Source organism: Ictalurus furcatus, chromosome 12, assembly GCF_023375685.1.
Source record: "Ictalurus furcatus strain D&B chromosome 12, Billie_1.0, whole genome shotgun sequence".
Lineage (NCBI taxonomy): Eukaryota > Metazoa > Chordata > Actinopteri > Siluriformes > Ictaluridae > Ictalurus > Ictalurus furcatus.
The window spans coordinates 22,750,373-22,768,771 of NC_071266.1; the positions used below are offsets into that span (position 1 = coordinate 22,750,373).

General features: G+C 40.9%; 2 protein-coding genes and 1 long non-coding RNA gene across 6 annotated transcripts in view; 1 reads left to right on the top strand and 2 right to left on the bottom strand.

Annotated features, from left to right (window-relative positions):
• adcy2b (adenylate cyclase 2b (brain)) overlaps window positions 1–7,622 on the top strand; it is a 69,886-nt gene extending 62,264 nt beyond the window's left edge. The window contains exons 19-25 of the mRNA XM_053637194.1: window positions 182–266; window positions 843–1,001; window positions 1,206–1,352; window positions 3,378–3,485; window positions 3,769–3,883; window positions 6,985–7,109; window positions 7,470–7,622. Of these exons, the coding sequence (XP_053493169.1) occupies window positions 182–266; window positions 843–1,001; window positions 1,206–1,352; window positions 3,378–3,485; window positions 3,769–3,883; window positions 6,985–7,109; window positions 7,470–7,622 (892 nt within the window). The remainder of the gene's footprint in view (window positions 1–181; window positions 267–842; window positions 1,002–1,205; window positions 1,353–3,377; window positions 3,486–3,768; window positions 3,884–6,984; window positions 7,110–7,469) is intronic.
• A 75-nt stretch (window positions 7,623–7,697) lies between these two features.
• cfap90 (cilia and flagella associated protein 90) lies at window positions 7,698–13,120 on the bottom strand. The gene is made up of 3 exons (XM_053637195.1): window positions 12,934–13,120; window positions 12,708–12,824; window positions 7,698–8,273 (listed from the first exon to the last, which is right to left on the bottom strand). The coding sequence occupies exons 1-3, from the start codon at window positions 13,048–13,050 to the stop codon at window positions 8,097–8,099; spliced, it is 411 nt and encodes a 136-aa protein (XP_053493170.1). The 5' UTR covers window positions 13,051–13,120; the 3' UTR covers window positions 7,698–8,096.
• LOC128615259 (uncharacterized) lies at window positions 9,211–12,416 on the bottom strand. Of its 4 annotated transcripts, none has more exons than XR_008387172.1 (3): window positions 12,194–12,416; window positions 11,934–12,089; window positions 9,211–11,825 (listed from the first exon to the last, which is right to left on the bottom strand). It is a non-coding gene; the product is annotated as an uncharacterized LOC128615259 (long non-coding RNA). The 4 variants fall into 4 exon arrangements; XR_008387170.1 differs by having other exon boundaries at window positions 9,211–11,828; XR_008387171.1 differs by having other exon boundaries at window positions 9,211–12,056.
• Window positions 13,121–18,399: the final 5,279 nt, after the last annotated feature.

An 18,399-nucleotide genomic window follows, 5' to 3' on the forward strand; every position in this document is an offset into this window, starting at 1 on the left:
GTTGACCGGGGCACGTATAAACCCACATCCATCAAAACCCACCCAAGGTGCTGTTGAAAAGATCCATCTCCTCAGTCAACCTGCTGGAACAAAAGATCACCTTTTTCTCTCTCTCTCTCTCTCTCTCTCTCTCTCTCTCTCTTTCTCACTGCTTATTTCTTTCTTTTTTTGATTGTGCCAGACCCGGTGTTCTGAAAGACTTGAAGACAATGGGTTCTGTCTCGCTCTTCATCTTCTTCATCACTCTGCTTGTGCTGGCGAGGCAGGTGGGTCACCATTTTAACACAACATACTAATGAAGACATCTTTCCACACATCACAGCCCTTTAACTAAATGTCCCTTATTAGAATTGTAGTGTTGTTGTTTTTGGTTTTTTTTTGTGTTGTTGTTTTGCAAAATGAGCATAACCATGGTAACAGTCTCATCAATGTGTTAATTGTAATACAGAGGCATAGCAGATGCATTCAATCTTCTGAGTCCAGTCACGCTACTCGTCAAATTATTCCATTATTGCACAAAGCCAAACAATATAAAGAGGACATAATGTCATGACATTACGAGAGAAGGGCCAATATATATATATATATATATATATATATATATATATATATATATATATATATATATATATATATATATATATATATATTAAAAAAAGGGCAGGAACAGACTTCTGGTGCAGAACCAGCAGAACTCAACCACCAATTACACCACTGACCTTTTAAAGTCTAGGTCTGATGTAGCTTGTTCACAAGGATGCCCTGATATAGGAAAGGTCACCAATGTACTTGTATAGAATTAATGGGTGTGTATTGAGTTGTCTCTATTTTTCTTGTAACAGAATGAATATTACTGTAGGTTAGACTTCCTGTGGAAGAACAAGTTCAAACGGGAGTGTGAGGAAATCGAGACCATGGAGAACCTGAACCGTGTGCTGCTGGAGAACGTTCTTCCGGCTCACGTGGCGGAGCATTTCCTGGCTCGAAACTGGAAGAACGAGGTGAGTAAGGACACCACATGCAAGAACATGCATTTACTAAATAATATCATTCATTCTTTCAAGCTGAGATGAAAGAAAACGCACTTTGCATGATTGCTAACTCGTAAAATAATTGCCATCCTGTCCCATCCCTCCTCCCCACATTTGCTAATGTTAGCTGACGTGTTGTTGTTGTTGTTTTTTTTGGTGGGGGGGGGTTTTCAGGATCTCTACCATCAGTCGTACGATCTAGTGTGTGTCATGTTCGCCTCCATCCCGGACTTCAAGGAATTCTACACGGAGTCGGACGTGAACAAGGAGGGACTGGAGTGTCTCAGGCTCCTCAACGAGATTATAGCGGATTTTGATGAGGTACAGGATGCTGTTGACACGCGTTCGGTGTGCTCGCTGTATATCTCGCTGCTGTCGCTTTCAGTTTCAATTACGCTCTGAAGCACCGCATGAGAAATGGAGTGTGGAGTCGAGCTGCAATATGGCAGCAATATGGGCAATATGACCTAAAATCAAAATCTCGATTAATTGAACATTTTACCTCGATTACAATTAATGAACTATTTATTTATTTATTTATTTATTTATTTATTTATTTATTGCCCTCATAGTTTACTGACAAGGTTTGTACTGTAAATATGGTCCACTATTAAAGGTGGGATATTTTTTTCTAATGAAAGCGTGCATCGGCTCAGGTGGTTTCAATTGAAGGCGGCTGTGGCTCAGGTGCTAGAGCGGGTCGTCCACTAATCGAAAGGTTGGTGGTTCGATTCCCGGGCCCACGTGACTCCACATGCCGAAGTGTCCTTGGGCAAGACACTTAACCCTAAGTTGCTCCCGATGGCAAGTTAGCGCCTTGCATGGCAGCTCTGCTACCATTAGTGTGTGTGAGTGTGTGTGAATGGGTGAATGCGACCCAGTGTAAAGCACCTTGGATAAAAGCGCTATATATAAGTGCAGACCATTTACCAGTTTACCATTTATCTTTGTGATTCGAAAAGAATTGAAGGAAACAAACTATTAAACTATATATAAACTATGGTCCTACTTGAGCAGAGATCAGATGTGGCTGCAAAGTGCTGAACAGACTTCAGTTCAGCGGCTACCTTTTTATGACAGGTTTTGTACATGTTGGCCAGCGCAGTTTGGGAAAAATATGCTTTCGAATGGAGCCGTGGAGCTATGTAGCTATGGGAGCCATATCTTTCACCATGTAGTACTGGCGTCTTTTCATCTTCTTGAATCCTTTTCATGTTGTGTAGCATTTTTTAAACGCTTGTGTTATCGACACCTGCTCTGTGGAGGCACTTGTTGCTGGGTGCTTGTCAGTCTCTCTCTCTTTTTGAGCCATGTGCTGTACATATCCGGTAACGTTGGTGGTATTACCTTTCGGCGCTGAAACGTTTTTTCTGCAACGTTTACATTTGACATCATTTTGTTCGGTGTCGTCTTTACTGAAGCTGAAACGCATCCAAGCGACGGACACTGCGTTTTTCTTTTCTACAAGCTGCCTGTTGCTCAGTTGACTCGGTGTTAGAGTTCGCCTCCATGTTACTTCCATGCCGCTGACTGGACGGGGCGGAGTCACGTGACTACACACGCGGTAGGATGTTTTTAAGAGGAAAGTAGTGACAGGATTAAAAAAAACGAAATAACCGACAATGGGAAATTACGTCGGTTAGAGGTTCTGAATTTCAGTTTCGATTACTTTTCGATTAACCGTCCAGCCCTACGTTGGAGTAATGTCCGAGTGAAATTAACAGCTATTAATAAAGATAAGTGAAACAAGAAAGATTTGGGTTTTTTTTTTTTTTTTAAATGTTTAGCGAAATTGAGAAATGTTAGAACAGCCAGTCGAAAACTGGAAAATCTTTATCACTAATGAGGCACTAGCAGCACACCACATATTTACTCTATGTTTTACATTTAACAATAGCAGTGTTTACAAGGGTTTTTTTTATATTTTAACTGTAGACTTAACGGCTTTACCCTACAAACATGGACCCGTTTCGACTCTCATTAGGAACCGAGAGCGAGCAATTAATAAGTTCCAAAAAGGCTTTACTTATTTAATTGCTATTCTGTATCATTTAGTCCGGTCTGTGGCTATAATAATGATTACCGCCGTTATAAAGCATAAATTTTTGACTGACAGTGGATACGCACTGTACAGTTTTTCATTATAATAACTTATTTTCCCCTCCGTTAATGTCATGGAATTATGTTCCCTTCATGTCATACGGCTTTCTGCAATTATGGCGCAGTTATGTATTTGCAATCTGTTATACATAGTATGTCGTTATATTGTTTCTAATAATGATGGATGTTTCTAAAACCATTATGCATGTCCCTATAATTTCCACTTCAAATCTCTCTCATTGCCAGTTACTGTCCAAACCCAAATTCAGTGGAGTGGAGAAGATAAAGACGATTGGCAGCACCTACATGGCTGCTACGGGACTAAACATTCCTCCTGGACAGGATTACGCACAGGTGTGCTTTTATTTCTCAGCGTTTTTAAAAAGATTTCTTTGTCCTCTGTTTTCGTGGGGTTTGTGCCGCTGTCCTTGGTGCTGAACTTTTTTTGTTTTGGTTTGCTTCAAGACATCAAACGTAACGTAGGGAACATTAGGAATGAATTTATTTACTGGCATGATCATATGAAGACCCATATTGCCAAAGCATTTCGAGGATTTTCCTAAATATGAAGAGACAGGAAAATCCTTCTCGTACTTTTTATCTCAGATCTGAATTTGAATCTCGTTCTGTTTTTAAGGACCATGACCGGCAGTACATGCACATTGGCACAATGGTCGAGTTTGCCTTCGCTCTGGTGGGGAAACTTGATGTTATTAATAAACATTCCTTCAATGACTTCAGGCTGCGTGTGGGTAAGGAAGAGAAAGGTCCAAGCAGAAGCGTGGACTGGTTATACAATAGCACTCTGAAGGTGTGGATTCATTTTCTAGAACAGCTCCGATAGTTACGGCTGTAATTTCAATTAGCACGCTCAGTCTAATTTGTTATTGTTCCTATAGTAACAGCTCGTTGGCAGACATGCCACATAATCTAGGGCTAATCATAAATGGATGTTTACAAATGTGTTGTTATTTAACAAAGAAAAACATAAACATTGATGTTTATTTATGACAAGTTGCATTATTTTCTTCTATTAACTTCGAGAGAGTGGGGGTGAGGTAATTGGTGCTTGTTTTGTTTTGTTTTGATTTTTGTGATTGTTGCAGCCAAAAACGCTTGACTTGCTGTCGTTTTTTTTTTTTTTTTTAAATTCGTTTTGCTTTTTTTGCGGAAAACTAGTTGAGTTAGCGAAATCGCAATCGCACAAATTTTTTTGCACGGTCTTTTGCAGCGATGTTTGTTGGTAAATGAGACCTTTTAGCTGTACTCTTGTTCGACGTACGCGAATCTAAGAGGGTTTTGGCTGAATGTGCGTCGCGATGACGTCACATGACGCACCTTGTCCCAGATCTGCGGAAAATCTGCGATGATTTTGAAAAATTGCAAGCTCCTCAGAATATTGCTCGAGTTTGCTTGATTCTGAGTTCATTTCTGCGATCGCAAAATCCCGGAAGGACCGAGTTTAACTCTACCTTGTGGCTGTAAACAATTAAAAAGCGTGACGTGTCATTCATTAATAAATTAAAATGGCATATCGCTGTTGTATAATAGGACTAAATAATCAACGTTGAGCCATGGAATATTTTCCTAGAACAGCACAACCTTTCATGTTTTATTCCTTACTTCAACAATGTTATAATTTGCACTTGCCTCAACAAGGAGAAGGGTGACATACACTATGTAGTCAAAAGTATGTGCATCACACTTATATGTGCTTGTTGAACATCCCAACCCGGATTTAGTCCTCCTTTACTGTTATCATGCGCTCCACTCTTCTGGGAAGGTTTTCCACTAGATTTTGGCTCGTGGCTGTCGGGATTTGTGTTCATTCAGCTACAAGAGCGTTAGTGAGGATGAGATCAGGCGCTGATGTCGGGATGATGAAGAGACTCCAGTTCCAGTTCATCTCAGAGGTGTTCAGTGGGGTTGAGGTCAGGGCTCTGTGCAGGACACTCGAGGTCTTCCAGTCCAAACTTAACACACCGAGTCTTCATGGAGCTCGCTTTGTGCACAGGCGCATCGTCATGCTGGAACAGGTTTGGGAAACTGTTATACTACAGCATACAAAGGCATCCTATACAGTTGTGCGCTTCCAACTTTGTGGCAAGTTTGATGAAGAACCACATATGGGTGCCATGGTCAGGTGTCCAAGACTTTTTGGACATATAGTATATTGAACCTTGTCATTGACCATTGCTCTGTGAATGATGCCTATTCCGCTGTAGGCTTTCAGGGATCAAGCCCTCTCAGGATGCAGGATGGGTAATCAGACTTAACTCAAGTCACACCATACTACTAATAGCACTGCAGTCCACTGGCACAAAGCATCATCAAAGCTCAGTATAAAGCTCTAAGTCCTTTAGCCGTTTTGTTCTGTTCCGGTCAAAATAACCCATTTAAAGTTTTTACTGGGAGTAGAACAAGTAAGCATGACTATTCTAAAATGAAACTTTATGTGCTGGGTATCAGACCTCTAATCAACAGGGGAGATCTTTTTTTTTTCTTTTTTTTTTTTGCATTGCATAGATTATATTCACATCACTGAAATAAACCAGCTGAATAAAAATAACTGGGCTTTGCAATTCGGAAAGCAAAACGGCGATTTTTAATTGCGGTCACATTTCCCTGCATCTCTTATTACTCACCCACCTGCACACAGGGGCTATCAGGAGCACGGCAGAGCAGTGGAAAGTTTTTTATGGATCCGTTTCCATAAATACCGTTAAATTAAGAGGAAGGTTTAAAGACTCTCCCGTGTCACGAAAAGTTTTCCTTCCGTAAATCTTCCAGAAAACAAGTCACATCAGTGATCTGACTCTTTTCTTCGTTATACGAAAATATATACAATGTAAATTTTTTATTTGAAATGTATTATTAGACGCAGATTACGAGGACCGTCCACCGTACGAGTCCCTGTGAGCTGTTACTATAGGAATTTTAACGTATTTCAGTCCCTCCGGGATTTTGCGATCGCAGAGACGAACGCAAAGAATCGAGCACGCTCCGCAATATTCGGAGGAGCTTGCAATTTTTTTAAAAATCACCGCCGATTTGGGACGAGACGAGTCATGTGACGTCATCACGGCGCACGTTCGTCCAAAGCCCTCTTCGATTCACGTGCGTCAAACACGAGTACAACTAAATGGTCTCATTTACCACCAAACATCACGGCGAAAGAAATTGCAATTTCGCCAATTCGAGTAGTTTTCCACCAAAAAAAAAAAAAGCACAAAAAAAAATCCTCGGCACGTCGCGTCGCAAATGTTTTTTTTTTAAGCCGTAGCAAAAGCAAGCATTTTTGACCGGAACAATCACCAAACGAAATCTGCGAAATCCTGTAGGAACTGATAATAAAACGAGCTCAATAATGTGTACCTATCATTTACATTATAGCCGGAACTACTCTCCAAGCTACAGAACCTCGCACATGACATGCGGGTAAAAAAACAATATATTACTTTTTAATAATAATAATAATGAATTTGTTTCCTCATTTTAGGTCAATCTGGCTCTCAAAATGTGATGTAGACACGAACTGGTAAAAACGTGGCCACGATTTACCAAAACTGATGGAACGAATGAATAAAATGTGCTCACGTATTAATTCATAAGTCGTGGGAACAAATACTTAATTCGTGGCCACGATATATTGTTTTGTTTTAACCGGACATCACGTGCGGGGCTCCGTAACCCAGCCATGATGTTATAGAAAATGAATGCGCGTTCTGGTTCAGGAATTCCACCATGCTATGGTATAAGAACTGTATCTTGAAATTGTACTGCTACACAACATCTATTAATAAATCCTAAACAGAACTAGAAGGTTAATAAAGTGGTGTGTCGTCGTCATCAGGAATAAACCACGGCCCCGTGATCGCGGGGGTAATCGGAGCACAAAAGCCGCAGTATGATATCTGGGGTAACACGGTGAACGTGGCCAGCAGGATGGAAAGCACTGGGGTTCTTGGGAAAATCCAGGTACATTCTGTTCTGCTCTAAAGAAACTACACTGTCATGGCAGCATTTTACGTTTTACATGCTTTTATGTTAGCCTTCTATGTTGTGTTGTCGTTTATTTTGTCACTGTGTAAAACAAACCCGCCATAAACAGTAAGAACGTCCGTTAAAATTGTCCCGGACCAACTTTTTTTTTGGCTGAAATGATCGACACTGAGAGTCGATCAAACCCCTGAATGTAAATCACTTCATGTATGAACGTCTCATGATGTCCAGTGAAGTATAAAAGCATCATGTATACATATAGTGACATTTATATAATTCGTGTAATTCGTGTTTTTAGTTTATATCGATCTCCGAGTTGTTATTGTTAAATTGCAGGTAACCGAGGAAACGAGTCGGATCCTCCAGACACTGGGCTACATGTGCTCGTGTCGAGGGATCATCAACGTGAAGGGCAAAGGTGACCTGAAGACTTTCTTTGTGCACACTGAGATGAGCAGATCCTTATCACAGGGGACTGTAATGCCTTGACCGTCTCATCTGGCTGTTTCTTTGTGCTTCTCTCACAAACACACACACACACACACTCACACACAATACAAAAGGGACGTTTGTACAGCAAACTTTATTTCAAGCAGAATAACTAATTTAAACAGAACTTCATTTCTCACCAAGGATTGTATGGACTTAGTGTGTGTGTGTGTGTCAGTCATTTTAGACAAGGACAGATGGGTGTCTGTCAAATGTCTGTGTTCATGTTTTGTTGCCGCCATTTTCTTATCCATTAAAGACTTTCTATATAAGCATCTCTGCGTCCCATTTATACATGTAAGCTTTTGCGAATAAAAAAAAAAAGCTTGACACTCATTACCACCACAAATGAAGAGCAATATTTGTATTTCTATCAGCTGCAATGATCATCACAATAAAAAAAAAAAGTCAGCACCTGCTATTAAGACATGCTCCTTGGGGTTTTTTGGGGTTTTTTTTTTTTTTTTTTTTAGCTCAGACTGGAAAGACAGAGCCGTAGCCCTCCTCCACTGATTTGCTAATGCCGTTTTTCCTGTAAAACTCGCGTATGTGAGCAACACGGGCAAACGGGCGGTCCGACGTGTACGACGGCACCGGCGGCCGGCGGCCGTACTCGGATGAGGTGAGCACGGCTACGGGTCTGGAGCATTCCTAGGAAACGGTTGCAAAAGATAAAAATTAAAAATCCGAGCGAGAAAAGATCGTATAAGGAAAACAGATCTTGAGGTTGAGAAAACAGAGTGAACACAAAAACCTTCGAGAGAGAGTGAATTTCCCAGTTCGAAATAAATGAATAAAAATAGGGTCCCGTCTGTGTTAGATGAGTGACAGTTCCTTAAAAAGGGAAGCCTATTTTTCTAGTTTTTCAGCAGATATTTAATTACTCGGCTGATTAATGAGCACGAAGGAAGGAGCTGTTGTTCTCGCTCCAAAATACACTACATCTCGACATCTGGAAGAAATGGAATGAATTCAATGAATGAAATTTTTTTTGACTTAATTGACACATACAAAACAAATTGTGCATAATCGGGTATGGCGGTGCTTGAAAGTTTATGAACCCTGTAAGAAATTACAGACTGCCTCTCAGCAGATTCCACCCCGAACTGTGTTAGGATAAGCTTGCTCCCCAAAAAGGCAGAACTATCTAATGGGACAATTTATCTGGGTCTCAGCAATGTGTATATAATTCCACCTAAAGTGACATTCACACAGTTATAGCATGTGAGCGGCAGTCGGACATCAAGAACCATCCCTGAACAAAGGGCTACGTGACAGTAATTATCATTCAGAAAGACATCGGTCTCGACAATCCTATCGCCTCACCATTTGGGGGTCACACCTGTAAAGACAGCCGTACTGTTAGAACGGAACGCGATCGCATCAAATGCGATCCTTAATTTACATTTAGAGTGAAACTACATTTACATTACGTACAGGAAACCTGGTTTGAAACACAGTATAAAATGTCTGAGTGGATATTGTTCGGGGTTCGCTTTGACTCCGACGAACCTGAAGTGCTTCATGTACTTTTAGTCACTGCCACACTGTGATAAAGTTATTCTTCTTTGAGATCTTCGACATCCTCTTCATTTTTTTTTTTTACAACCCTTTAGAATTTTCTAAATATCTGCATAAATATGACCAAAAACCATCATCAGATTTTCACACAAGTCCTCAAAGTAGATAACGAGAACCCAATTAAACAAACGAGACAAAAATATTACACTTGGTCATTTATACATTGAGGAAAATGATCCAATATTACATATCTGTGAGTGGCAAAAGTATGCGACTCTCTAGGATTAGCAGTTAATCTGAAGGTGAAATTAGAGTCAGGTGGTCTCACAATCAGATGTGAATGAGCTCCGTGTTTTATTTAGAGAACAGAGATCTATCAGAGTCTGATCTTCACAACGCACGTTTGCGGAAGTGTATCATGGTATGAACAAAGGAGATTTCTGAGGACCTCGGAAAAAGAGTTGTTGAAGCTCGTCAGGCTGGAAAAGGCCTCAAAACCATCTCTAAAGAGTTTGGGCTCCACCAATCCACAGTCAGATAGATGGTGTACAAATAAAGGAAATTCAAGACCATTGCTACCCTCCTCAGGCTGTAACTGCAGACAAAGATGGTTCTACCGAGTACAGACCCGATGCGGTGAATATTTATACAACCAACAAATGTCTGCTTTTCTGTTTAATTAATCTGCATTACACGGTCGTGTGTTCAAATGTTAGAAATATTGTGTACATCAAAAATGGTTAAAAAAACAAAATATTTAATTCCATTTCAGTTCTGGGTTATAACAGTAAAAATGTTGAAAAGCTCAAGGGGGTGAATAATTATGCACGGCACGGTGTATGAGGCTAATATTTAATATATAGTAACGTCCGAGACGTAAAATGAGAGTAGTGTTAACACAGGTTTCTGGTCGCGCATCTGGGAATTGATTTTAAATTCTCGATCCATCATGCTCAGGGGTAAAACTGACGTCCATGGAAGAAAGTAGAAGGCTGTCATGAAGCCTTCAAGGATTTGTAGAAAAACTGAAATGTCCTTAAAAAAAAAAAAAAGGATAAGCACTAAACAATAGGTTGGGAAATGTGCTCTAAAAATGACACTGATCTACAGTACAGTAGGTCTTCTGAATGAATGAGGGACATGTCCTGCTGAACTGGAGTTATTACTCATCCACTGGACGGAGCACGGCAACTGCGACGCGAGTTCAGTCTGAAAAGTGCACCTGAAAGCAAAGCTCCACTCTGAAACGGAGTGGATGTGTTCGTATTGAAATACTGCTGGTGTGTTTAGTAACTGTGGTGCTAACTGTCGGTTGGTGGTGTAGTTACGGTCTTCCCGTGAGAAGTTAGTGGTTGTGTCGAGTTGCTCTCACAGGGGGACGTCGTAATCACTAGTGCAGTTACAAGACGAGAAAACAGTCAGGTTTCACAAGAGCGTGTTTTTTTTTTTTTCACTCAGCATTTAATGAGAAATGTGATGCAGTTATACGACCCAGTTAGGCAGAGACTCCACTCGGATAGTTCACAATCTGGGAGATGAGTGTGATGGTGTTGGTGGCGATATTAACATGAACAATCAACTGTAATCTATTTACCTCCCACATCTGTCTCTCTCTCTCTCTCTCTCTCTCTCTCTCTCACTCTCAGCCTCTCTGCCTCTCTCTCCCAGTCTGTCTCTTTCTCTCTCTCTCACTTGGCCTCTCTGTCTCTCAGTCTGTGTGTCTGTCTGTGTCGCGCTCTCTCTCTCTCTCAGCCTCTCTCTCTCCCCGTCTGTGTGTGTCTGTCTCTCTCTCTCTCTCTCAGTTTGTGTGTGTCTCTCTCAGCCTCTCTGATTCTGTCTGTGTGTGTGTCTCTCTGTCCCACAGTCTGTGTGTGTCTCTCTCTCAGCCTCTGTCTGTGTCTGTGTGTCTCTCTCTCAGCCTCTCTGTTACTCAGTCTGTGTGTCTATCTGTCTCTCTCAGTCTGTGTCTCTCTCTCTCTCTCAGCCTCTGTCTCTCAGTCTGTGTGTGTCTCTCTCTCAGCCTCTGTCTCTCAGTCTGTGTGTCTATCTCTCAGTCTGTGTGTGTCTCTCTCTCAGCCTCTGTCTCTCAGTCTGTGTCTATCTCTCTCTCGGCCTCTCTGTCTGTGTGTGTCTCTCTTTCTGTTTGTCTCTCTGTCTCACAGTCTGTGTCTGTGTGTGTGTCTCTCTCTCTCAGCCTCTCTGTCTGTATCTGTCTATATTTCTCTCTCTCTCTCTCTGTGTGTGCACGTCTGTCTGACTATCTCTCTGTCTGTGTCTCACTCTGTTTGTCTATCTCTCTCTCTCAGCCTCTCTGTCTGTCTGTGTGTGTGTGTGTCTCTCTTTCTGTTTGTCTCTCTGTCTCACAGTCTGTGTCTGTGTGTTTCTCTCTCTCTCTTAGCCTCTCTATCTGTCTATATTTCTCTCTCTCTCTCTCTCTCTCTCTCTCTCTGTGCACGTCTGTCTGACTATCTCTCTGTGTCTGTGTCTCACTCTGTTTGTCTGTCTGTGATGTGAGGTCTGTCTCACATTGGCTAATGTTAATGTTCATGCGTCCACCATCAGGAGAACACTGAACGACAATGGTGTGCATGGCAGGGTTACAAGGAGAAAGTCACTGCTCTCCAAAAAGAACATTGCTGCCTGTCTGCAGTTTGCTAAAGATCACATGGACAAGCCAGAACACTACTGGAAAAATGTTTTGTAGAAGGATGAGACCAAAATGGAATTTTTGGTTTAAATGAGAAGGGTTATATTTGGAGAAAGAAAAACACTGCATTCCAGCATAAGAACCTTATCCCATCTGTGAAACATGGTGGTGGTAGTGTCACGGTCTGTGACCGTTTTTCTGCATCTGAGCCAGGACGACGTGCCATTATTGATGGAACAATGAATTCTGAATTATACCAGCGATTTCTACAGGAAAATGTCAGGATATTTGTCCATGAACTGAATCACAAGAGAAAGTTACTAATCACACACATCGTTCTACCAAAGAACGGTTAAAGAAGAGTAAAGTTAATTATTTGGAATGGCCAAGTCAAAGTCCTGACCTTAATCCAACAGAAATGTTGCTGAAGGACCCGAAGCGAGCAGTTCATGTGAGGAAACCCACCAACATCCCAGAGTTGAAGCTGTTCTGCACTGAGGAACGGATTAAAACTCCTCCAAGCCGATGTGCAGGAAACGTTTAGTTGCACTTATTGCTGCACAAGCGGGTCACACCAGATACTGAACGCAAAGATTCACATACTTTTCCCACTCGCAGACATGCGATATCGGATCATTTTCCTCACAGAATAAATGATCGAGTACAAAATATTATTATTCTCATTTGTTTAATTGGGTTCTCTTGATCTACTTGTAGGTCGTATTTCTGCAGAAATATAGAAAATTGTAAAGGGTTCACAAACTTTCAAGCACCACTGTGTATTAAACAGAGTGTGGTTCGAGGCCTGTGTGATGTGAAAGGAAGGAAGGGAGGAATGTGTGTAGTGGTGACAGGGGAAGGAGTTAGCCCGGGGTTAGTGGGGGTTAGTGTTGGATGTGTGAGGGAGGAGAGCTCACCTCAGTGTGGACGTTCAAGCCGCGGCTGTTGGCGTGCTCTCGGTCATCACGGTGTAACTTCATATCATATCCTTCAGCTCGCCGGTATATAGAGTCGTACAGATGCTTTTCTGCTGCCTAAATTTCACGGGGGGGGATATTACAATGACAAACAAAGTGCTGTAACTCTACGCGCACAGAATGTTCCAGAGTTTTAGCTTGTTTCTCAACTTTTGGCCTGTGCTACCTTAGGAGTCGTGTTGAAATATCTTCTCTCTTTCGGTTCATTTCGTCTCGGCGGTATAAAGCTGAACACAGACCGTGTAGAAAGTGGTTTTGACTCTGTTTGAGTCGGTTCGTCCATTTTCGAAGACGAAGTTGCAACGACTAGCGGAAAATTATGTTACTTTTGTGTTGCTAGGAAACGAGCATTTGGACTGCGCATGCGCCGCAGATGGGGCGCGTTCCAAATGGACATATAGTGCACTCAAATATGTGCTGGTGGAACGCGGTTCCTTTAGAGCATATCTAGTGTACGGAGGTAGGGAGTCATTTGGGATTTGAACTTAAACCCTGTGTTTACAGACTCATCAAACCAACAACAACAACAAAAAATAGAAGACTATAATTATATTTGATGTAATTTGCTGATCAGTTTGTTGGCGCTTTAAGGTTTCTGAAGAGGATAAGGGCAAAAAAAAGAAGTGTGATTAAAATCCTTTATAAAAAATTCTAATCCCTCTTATATAAATGAAAATCACAGCAAAACCCCCAGCTCTTGATATTCACTTTTCATTCTCCATCAGTTGGACTTGTTGTGGTTTATTTTCTGCCCCCTATTCAGTCCATCACAAGAGGATTCGAGATCTTTATAAATAGCTTCTTCTTTGTTGTTGTTTTTTTATGCAATAACTGCATCGCTTAATGACAAACACACAATCTGCTCTTTTGTTGTTGTTGGTTTTGACATTTTAGAAGTGTGCTCAGAAAGTGCTTATGGAGTACTTACTTCCCAATGTCACTTAAAAACTAGGTTAGCCACTTCATAACATCATTTCACAACATTACCTCTGTGTGTGTGTGTGAATGTGTGTGTGTGTGTGTGTGTGTGTGTGTGTGGGCAGGCTGAAGGGGGCTTGGTGGGATGAGGAAGGTAGAAAAATGGGTTACCAAGCACACTCACATGTACAAGGAATTTTTTGCCTAGATTTGGTGTTTACATAACGGGACAGAACAAAAACAAATACCGTGTGAACAGACCGATCAGCCATAACCTTAAAACCACCTGCCTATTATTGTGTAGGTCCACCTTGTGCCACCAAAACAGCTCTGACCCATCGAGGCATGGACCCCAGAAGACCTCTGAAGGTGTGCTGTGGTATCTGGCACCAAGACACTAGCAGCAAGTCCTGTAAGTTGCGAGGTGGGGCCTCCATGTATCAGACTTGTTTGTCCAGAACGTCCCACAGATGCTCGATCGGATTGAGATCTGGGGAATTTGAACTCTTTTTAATGATCCTCAAACCGTTCCTGAACAATTTTTGTGGTGTGGCAGGGAGCATTATCCTGCAGAATGAGGCCACTGTCATTATTGAATATCGTTGATATGAAGGGGTGTACAGTCCTTGGTCTGAAACAGTGTTTAGGTAGGTGGTACGTGTCAAACATCCACATGAATGCCAGGACCCAAGGTTTTCCAGCAGAACATTGCCCAGAGCATCACACTTCCTCCGCCAGCTTCTCTTCTTCCCCTAGTGAATCCTGGTGCCATGTCTTCCCCAGGTAAATGACGTACACGCACCCGTCCGTCCACATGATGTAAAAGAAAATGAGATTCATCAGACCAGACCACCATCTTCCATAGTCCAGTTATGTGTGTATGTATATATAATGAGTCTTTACTGGTCACATATACATTACAGCACAGTGAAATTCTTTTCTTCACATACCCCAGCATGCCAGGAAGTTGGAGTCAGAGTGCAGGGTCAGCCATGATACAGCGCCCCTGGAACAGAGAAGGTTAAGGGCCTTTATCAAGGGCCCAACAGTGGCAGCTTGGCGAACCTTCCAATCATTAACCCAGAGCCTTAACCGTCAAGCCACCACTGCCATATATGTATATATGTTTTAGAAGAATAACCAATGACATGTGATCCATCACCACCCTGAAGTTCATTATTTTCCAATAAATCTCAAAGTGTTTTATTTCTCTTATGCCATGGCAATTTGTAAGCGCTAACACAGTTTTATTTATTAAACACATTGTACAATTGATCTGTTTACAGTTCTGTTCATATAGTTGTGCCTGTTATCACTTACACCTCACCAAACTCTCTTTCTCTCTCGTGAAGTTGATCATCATTTTTGTGTTACTGAGAAACCTCGGAAGAAGACCTCCGTCCTGAAGACATCTGACTGTTACAAAGCTCTGACAACTGGAGACTCCTTCCAAATGTGCTACATAAACATCTCCTCACTTCATCATATCAACAATTTGCACACATTTTTTTTTTGTTGTTGTTTCTGTTCGTATGACGCGTCCATCATGCAAGTCCCTGTGAAAATAACATATCAGAGCGAGTGCATTAATATAAACCTGTGATTAGTTTTGCCGTCAGAGCCGCTGTTATAGAAAATGAATCAACATATTCTGACCAATCAGAATCGAGAATTCAGCAGCGCTGTGGTATAAATCGTTTTGTAGAACGGATCGTTTCCCAGCTTAAACACTACAGCAACTTCAGACATGTATAAAGGAAAATTTGCTTGAAAATCCTTCTTGAAGGATGACTTAAATGGACCGTTTTGTCATCCTGCAGCTCCAAATGTTATTTATTACTCTGTAAACCCTGACTTCTGAGCTGAATAAGCACATTTCATGGCTGATAGCACCATAATGTAATCTTCAGGTGACGAAGGAGTTCAAGCAGAAGTACAGGATATTGTATTGTATACGCTGAATTAAGCTCAGTTAAGTGTTAAGCTAAGTGCTACTGATCCAGAAGGTTGTGAGTTAAAATCATAGGACTGGCAGAAAGGCACTGTTGCACCCTCTAACCCAACCCTTACCCTCTGGATAAAAATCTGGAATGAAAAAAAAGGGTAAGCTGTTAAAAGTGCCATCGTGATATAACTCTCACTATTCCTTCTACCACATTCTGCAAAATAAGTGAGTAGAAATGTACAATGTACGTGTAGCTTTATACTGTATGTAAATGATTGCTTATGTATCTGCGCCATGGTGGCACAGTGGTTAGCATTATCAGCTCACAGCGCCAGGTTTCCTCAGGGTTCTCAGGTTTCCTCCTCCCAGCTGCCAAAAATATACAGGTAGGTGGATAGGCTATGAGATATTGTCCCTCAGTGTGACTGTGTGCATGCATGGTGCTCTGTGATGGACTGTCGTCCCATCCAGTGTGTATTCCCACCTCATGCCCAGTGTTCCCGGGATAGGCTCCAAAAACCTACCTGAGTTAGGCTGGAATGCCGGGATTGCCATCAAGCCACAGCTGAGCCCTTCCCCCCTCCACTGCTAAACCGAACGCTGCCTTGTAAATTGCTTGGGATAAAATGTAATTATGCATGATCTTTGGTAGAAAATGAAAACAGTATGTTAGCACTGCAGACTCACCTTAGTCTAATTACCTCATTATAGTTTCTGTCTGCAACTGCAGCACAATAATCTGCATCCAAGCTTCCATCCGTCTTTTCAAGTCCATACAGGTTCCCCAAATTTATTTTGCGTTAGGCGTTAAATGAAACTTCAGGAGTCCTCCTGGAGACCTGATTGAGCTCGTTATAAAGTCGGCTGCTCTCTGCATTGAGGGCATTGAAAAAGAGTCCAATCAGGGAAAGCGTACAGCTCATTCAGCTGGAACTGTAAAGGGAAAGTGAGCAGCTGAGGGACAGAATCACTGAAATATCATTTACCCCAGGGTGTAGAATATATTTTAGAATACTGGAGAGTGTTATACATTCATACAGCTTAAATTTCTTTCCTTTTGCCATTTTCCCCCACATATACACCTCCTGGCTCACTCCCTGTGGAATGTAATGCAGTTACAACACAAACACTGAGCGAATTGTGGTAAGACATAATGAGTACAAATAGACTTGTCTTACCACCATCTCTTCAACCGTGATAAAGCTGATGAAATAAAAGTAAACAAATAAAATATCATCTGCTGAATCAAAAAATCGGTCAGATTTCTTGTCTGATCGATCATCTTTGGCTTAAAAAATAATAGTGAAATAAATATTTACAATCGCGTTTCATTAACGGTTTGTTCTGTTTCTTAATCTCATCGGTAGTATTAAAATTTTTAAGAAAAAGTGGCCAATATAATTTTTTAAAAAGGAAGAAAGAAGAAAGTGTTACAGACAAGTGTTTATCTGGTCTGTAGCGCCCTCTGCTGGTCTAACTGTGTAGCGCCAGAGTAAATAAATAGCCGCTCATTATTTAAATTGATATTATTGATATAAATTGATATTGGTATGTGTGTAACTACTGCCATTTGAGGAAATTAATAATAATAATAATAATAATAATAATAATAATAATAATAATAATACTTTTCTTATCATAAATTGTCTGTGATGTGAGTGTGTGATTGTGTCCTGTGATCTACAATGGATATAAAAAAGTCCACACACCCCTGTTAAAATGACAGGTTTCAGTGTTATAAAAAATGCAACCAAGATAAATCGTTCCAGAGCTTTTTCCACCCTCAATGTGAAATTACAAGATGTAATACGTCTTCAAAATTTACAAAAGAACAAGACACAAACTGACCAGGGAGGCTGCCAAGAGACCTATGGCAACATTAAAGGAGCTGCAGGAATATCTAACAAGTACTGATTACTTTCTGCATCGCTCGTATTCTTGACTATGTGTACATGTCTGGGGTTTGGGGTAGGGAGGCTAGACAGAAGTCCTTTTTCACACACAAAAAAAAAAAAACATCCAAATACAACTAAATCACCCAAAACAAAGTGGCAAAGCTTGTTATGGAATGATTTTTGAGTGGGAAAACTTTGCCAAGTCAAGATGTGCCAAGATGTGCCTGATATACTCTTATCCAAGAAAAGACTGAGAGGTGTAATACAATCAAAGGGTGCTTCAATTAAGTATTAGTTCAGGGGTGTGCACACTTATACAATTAGGTTGTTTAAAGTTTTTTTCTCTCTGAAATGTGTCTGTTTGGATTTCAACGTTATTTGCACAGGTCATAATTTTTACATTGAAGGCGGAAATGTTCTGATATGATTTATCTTTATTTCATTTTTTTGGGGGGGGGCATAACAAAAACCTGCTGTTTTAACAGGAGTGTGTAGACCTTTTATATCCTGTGTGTGTGTGTGTGTGTGTGTGTGTGTGTGTGTGTGTGTGTGTGAAAATAGTGAGCCACTCCTTATTTCCACTGATATTAATGGTATGTAAATAAGCACTGCCATTTGAGAAAATCAATAAGAAGAAGAAAAAGAAGAGGAGAATACTAAGTAGATCATACTTTTAAAGTTTTAAACTGCATAAAAACGAACAAGATAAACACAATGAAGTAAATAATGTATCAGAGTTCTTTATTTTTCTTTTCTTTAACATTTAACCTTCCTATTATGTTAGGGGAAAAAGTTACATCCATTATGTTGTGGGTTAAAATGACTTCTACGGTTTAAATACACACACATAAAAAAAAAAAAAACAGCAAAGAGA